Source organism: Laccaria bicolor, genomic scaffold (genome assembly GCF_000143565.1).
Source record: "Laccaria bicolor S238N-H82 LACBIscaffold_20 genomic scaffold, whole genome shotgun sequence".
Taxonomy (NCBI): Eukaryota; Fungi; Basidiomycota; class Agaricomycetes; order Agaricales; family Hydnangiaceae; genus Laccaria; species Laccaria bicolor.
In genome coordinates, this window is record NW_001889891.1 from 219084 (window position 1) to 223467 (window position 4384).

At 43.5% G+C, this 4384-nt stretch overlaps 2 protein-coding genes across 2 annotated transcripts in view; one reads left to right on the top strand and one right to left on the bottom strand.

Annotated features, from left to right (window-relative positions):
- LACBIDRAFT_329145 (uncharacterized protein) overlaps positions 1-1652 on the top strand; it is a gene marked incomplete at both ends in the record, with an annotated part of 4182 nt that extends 2530 nt beyond the window's left edge. The window contains 9 exons of the mRNA XM_001883219.1: positions 125-254; positions 311-426; positions 522-625; positions 720-760; positions 914-1045; positions 1094-1273; positions 1380-1448; positions 1497-1551; positions 1612-1652. Of these exons, the coding sequence (XP_001883254.1) occupies positions 125-254; positions 311-426; positions 522-625; positions 720-760; positions 914-1045; positions 1094-1273; positions 1380-1448; positions 1497-1551; positions 1612-1652 (868 nt within the window). The remainder of the gene's footprint in view (positions 1-124; positions 255-310; positions 427-521; positions 626-719; positions 761-913; positions 1046-1093; positions 1274-1379; positions 1449-1496; positions 1552-1611) is intronic.
- A 1611-nt stretch (positions 1653-3263) lies between these two features.
- Positions 3264-4178, bottom strand: LACBIDRAFT_329146 (uncharacterized protein; the record flags this gene model as incomplete). Its single annotated transcript, XM_001883314.1, has 6 exons — positions 3264-3312; positions 3387-3390; positions 3463-3498; positions 3608-3630; positions 3841-3960; positions 4057-4178. 6 exons carry the CDS (start codon positions 4176-4178, stop codon positions 3264-3266), a joined length of 354 nt encoding a protein of 117 aa, XP_001883349.1.
- Between the last annotated feature and the right edge of the window lie 206 nt (positions 4179-4384).

A 4384-nucleotide genomic window follows, 5' to 3' on the forward strand; every position in this document is an offset into this window, starting at 1 on the left:
TTTCCATTTAGATAATCACACAATTTTCAGGCAATACTGGAAGGTGTTGTCACCTTCGGCTCATGGACTTTGGAGCCTGGAGACCCCTACTTATCAATCACTGGCCATTACATTGACTCTCCAGAAGACGATCCACAGAAGTGGGAGTACATGAGGAGCAGCTTGCTTTCACCTCAATCGAAGGCAACCATTCTGGGTTGAACATCACCAATATTTTATTCCAGACTGTTGAACGTTATAAGATTTCAGACAAGGTAAGTATGGAGTTGATCATGAGTACCGGTAGCTAACAACGATGATCACATTGTAGATCAGATGGTTCACTGCCAATAACACAAGTAACAACGACACTGCCATCCATGAGTTGAATCGGCTGCTGAATGCTGATGGTGATGATGGCTGGGATCCAGCCCAACGTCACGTGCAGTAAGAATTTCAAGGATATTACGACAGAAGCAGTTCTCACCTCTGTCCAAGTGCATGGAGCATGCAATCCACCTTGCAGCTGGCCATTTCATTAGCACTGTGGCCCTGACAGCAGCGCACTGTCTTGTGGACAAGATGACTCAATGCGAGCCAGTCAACAGTGAGGATGAGGAGGACAACAAAGATGATAATGTTGATGGTTTGTCAGACGCCGTTGGGAAGGCACTTGCCCTTGCCACTCAAGTAGATTGATGTTTGCTCCACTTGTATGTAGATTACTGATATTATTGTAGATCCGAAAGTCTCCCCAAGCATGCACCTTCCTCTGCAGAATGTGTGAACAAGTTCAGTTGCCAACACTTACTCTCTTGACATGGGTTCACACTCATTGGGCCTTGATGTACATGTTCCTTGATAGACTGCTTGTCATATGAAAGGTCTGTCAACCGTTAACCTCACTCTCACCATACTGAAGCTACATTAACAGGCCGTCGATCAGTTTGTCCTTCTTGCTGATGATAGCAAGAGTGTTCTGGACTTGCAGGGCAAATCATACTCGGACTTTTGCTTATCAAAAAGAGACTGGAAGAACATCAAACTAGTCCATGAAATTCTTTGGGTATGTATCTCTCAAATGGATGTTGAACTTTCTGACCTTATCTTACAGGAGCCCGCCAATGCCCAGCAAAGTTTCTCCAGCACAAAGATCCCCACAGTCTTTCGGACCATTCTGATCCTCAAGTTCCTCCAACAATCCTGGGAGAATATGTCCAAGGTCACAAAGTTTGCAGAGATGGAATCTGCCCTTGATAAAGGCCTCGAAAATCTTCGGAAATGGTATCATAAGGTAGATGATACTGATGTCTATTTTATTTGCCTTGGTACATTATCATTATATCTCACATGTCATTAACTAATGTCTGCCGATAATAGCACTTGATCCAAACATCAAGCTTGCATACACCGAAGATAAATGGGACATGGACTTTTTCAATGCCGGTGTTCAACGCCTCAAAGAACTTGTAAGTTTCTGTTTGTGCTCGCACAATACGTTCACTTATCATCTACAGTTCAACTCATACTATGTTACACCAAGTCCACCAAAGACTAATTTGGATGCAGAAGGTAAGTCTTTTTATGACACTCATCTTTAACTTTCGTCAAAGGACTGATTGTCATACTTAGATGTTCCTGGGCCAACAAATGGCACATATGGCTACTCTTAGATGCAAGCATCCGTCCGATCACACAAAGATGCAGAGCGTGTGAACGCAAATCCCTGAGAAGAGCTTAGAATGTATCTCGACAGCCCATTGGAACAAGCAAAGGATGTTGTCCTTTGGTGGGGGGTATGTTGAATCATTTACAATTTTTATGGCATGTAGACCCTGATGATTTGTTTATATATTAGCAACATGCATCACAGTACCCCACACTTGCTCGAATCACACATGATTACCTTGCTATTCAAGGCTCTTCCACGGCATCTGAATGGGCCTTTTCCAGTGGCAGATTGACCTCGTCATCCCCGATGCCGCCAGCCCTCTTCCTGCCCTCTTACTTTGCCTGCGAAGGGCGCGGCATGTGGACCTGGTCTGCTCCTCAGGCTGGGAGCTTGGAACAGAGGATGTTGTGGGCTGCATTTTTTAATCTGCCCCCCTTTTGTTCACTTGTAGTAATGTTAACGTGTGTTGTGCTTCAACATCAATCAATCCATCAGAACATTTGTGAAAGGACAGGTGCCTCCTTGCAGCAACCTGTCCTCTTTCTTTTCGTCTTGTTTTCTCATGTCATCGTCCCAGCCTCTGCATGTCTCCTTCAAGGACAGCTTGGGAATGAGTCCTTGGTGAACTTGACCGAATAGGATACCAATGGAATACCATACAATATTGAAAGCATGTACTAGAAATATAAGATAGGTAGAATCAATTGATACATGGAACTACAAATACCTAATTTGTCACTAATGGGAAGCAATGGTCTCTGTTAAGAGCTGGTGGGTGTGCTTGTTAATAGGAACACATGTGGCACGTGCACACCAAATAGAAGCAACACATCATGTCATGTCTGTTATTATAATTATAATTCTGGTGGAGTGGGCCATTGATTACCATTGTAATCCCTGTTGCGCTAAATACTATATATACACATTTTTTCAAGGCTTTTTTCGTCTGAAGGGGGATCCCAGCCATCTGTGTTATGAGAACAGGTGCACACAGGAATTAACACAAAGGAAACCAACAGGTAAATAAGGTGGGTAAGTAGTGGTAAGAAGCTGTAAGAACTTACCCACCCAAAATTTACAGTAAATCAGGTTCAATTTACAGGGATTTACAGTGAGCTGGTGCAGTCCAGGAGCTGAATGATTGAAATTACAGCAAGCTGGACCCTAGTGGTTGATTTATGGTGAGCTGGCATGCTCCAGAACTCCGATTTATGGTGAGTAATCCTTTGGCCAAGCATTTCATCCCTGTAAAATCTGAAGTGCATCGTAGATCTCCCTTACCATGCCTAGTGTTCGAAAGTCTGGTTAGGTCCGGTTATTGGGTGCCCAGGGGCTCTAACCGAGACCAAGACCGGTTAGCCTTTGTCCTGAAACCTAAAATAACCTAACCAGACCGCAACTAACTGGTTAGGACAGAAAAATGAAGAATCGGTTATAACAAGGCAAATATGCTCATATATATCTTGATGGATATTATTTCTGCATATTCTAGCTTTAAAACGAGCCCAAGCACGCTAAAATCGGTGAAGAATTGACATATTTATGCAATTATCCTTGAAAGTCTACATATTTGAGTGATATTTTAGAGATTTGACCATAACCTAGTCAAATTTTAAGCGTTTTCGACGTTCTCAAGTGCGTTTTGAAGGTGTATAATAGGGCTGGTTATAACCGGTTATTTAATGGTTAGTTAACTGCAAAATAACCGGTTATTCCATTTTCGAAATCAACTAACCTAACTGCGGTTAGGTTAGTGTTGTGGTTAGGTCCGGTTATTTTCTGGTTAACTAACCTAACTTTCAAACACTAACCATGCCCATTCAGAAGCTTGGCACTCCCTTCTTCCACTCATAAACAAATGATATGTATCAGATTATTTTTATAAGAACTTGTGAGGATTCTAAATGACAAGACACTAGAACACAACATGAAGGACCATGTAACGTTAACACATACGAACATGATGATACAGTGCATCTCTTGAATAAACATGAGCTGCAAATACACATATCTGCATGCTCCAAGCAAGTAAAGGGAATCACAGAAAGCGTCCTGACAAAACCACCTCAGGACCTGCTCAAAAATGCCCCCATGGAATGCTCAGATATGGCACTGCTCCTCATACTTGTCAGAGCTAACCAAACACCATTAGCGCCCCTCAGTTACAACAAGAATGATAAAAAACTCACAAGTTAGCCCTGGCGGCACTAACAAGCATTGCAAGCTCCCTCTGATCCTCACTCTTCACTTCCTCAAGAGCGACTACAACAGCCATCTTCTTGTGCACAACCGTTCTGACCAGCTTTACCCTTCAATATGACGGAAGGGACACCAATTTGTGGCCACAGGAGCTCGATGGGGTCGGGGAGCAGACAACCATGGAACTGCGCTGCTGACACACACACCAGAAAGTGAGCAATCCATAAAGGGAACCGTGTAGAGGAAGGCACGGCGTGAGTTGGATACTTGAGATAGAATATGTGTCAATGGAGTGTGTCACCAGAGAGGAATGGAACTCATACGGCATGAAGAAAGTAGGACATCATTACTTGCCTCTCAGCGTATGAGACAGAGACGAGGGTGAGGGTGGTGAAGTAGTACAACAAATTTGTGGATTTCGACCAGATAATTGAAGCTGGCTCGTCCGACACAGTTGAGGGGGGATTGTTGGAGATCCAGGCTTGGGATGACTCTGTTTTGAGGCTGATAAAGGGACAATGTGAGTTTGAGAGT